We start from the raw sequence: 421 nt of genomic DNA on the forward strand, positions 1-421 counted from the left end.
TGGCTCAGTTTACAAGACCAGTATCAGTGTAGGACTATAGCATGTATAAGTCCTAGTACCAGTTAACAATTGAACTCCTGATCCTCAGTCGTTAGGTCCCTTAACAGCTAAAGGAATCAAGAAGAAGACTCCTTGGTGTTTGTCAACAAATAACACTTGAATTGCATACATTGTGATCTGTAAGGTCTTCAGCATAAGTTGGGCTATTTATGTTAAGGGACCTGATGACTGAGGATCAGGAGTTCCACTTAAGACTACTACTTGACAAAAGGTACTACTACGCGTAAGGCTGACACACTGTACTAGAACTAGACTTGTAGACTGAGCTACTGCAGCTAGCAGTAGTTTGAGAAAGTATACTGGGTGAAGCCACACTTCAGACTGAACTGGAATAGACAACTGAGTCTATTACTGAGGATGT

At 41.3% G+C, this 421-nt stretch overlaps 1 protein-coding gene across 1 annotated transcript; it reads right to left on the minus strand.

Moving 5' to 3' along the window:
* Positions 1-4: 4 nt before the first annotated feature.
* On the minus strand, positions 5-171 carry FIBRA_08347 (uncharacterized protein; the record flags this gene model as incomplete). The annotated part of the gene is made up of 2 exons (XM_012329993.1): positions 5-34; positions 106-171. The coding sequence occupies 2 exons, from the start codon at positions 169-171 to the stop codon at positions 5-7; spliced, it is 96 nt and encodes a 31-aa protein (XP_012185383.1).
* Between the last annotated feature and the right edge of the window lie 250 nt (positions 172-421).

This window comes from Fibroporia radiculosa (assembly GCF_000313525.1).
Source record: "Fibroporia radiculosa TFFH 294 genomic supercontigs, scaffold80812, whole genome shotgun sequence".
Classification (NCBI taxonomy): Eukaryota; Fungi; Basidiomycota; class Agaricomycetes; order Polyporales; family Fibroporiaceae; genus Fibroporia; species Fibroporia radiculosa.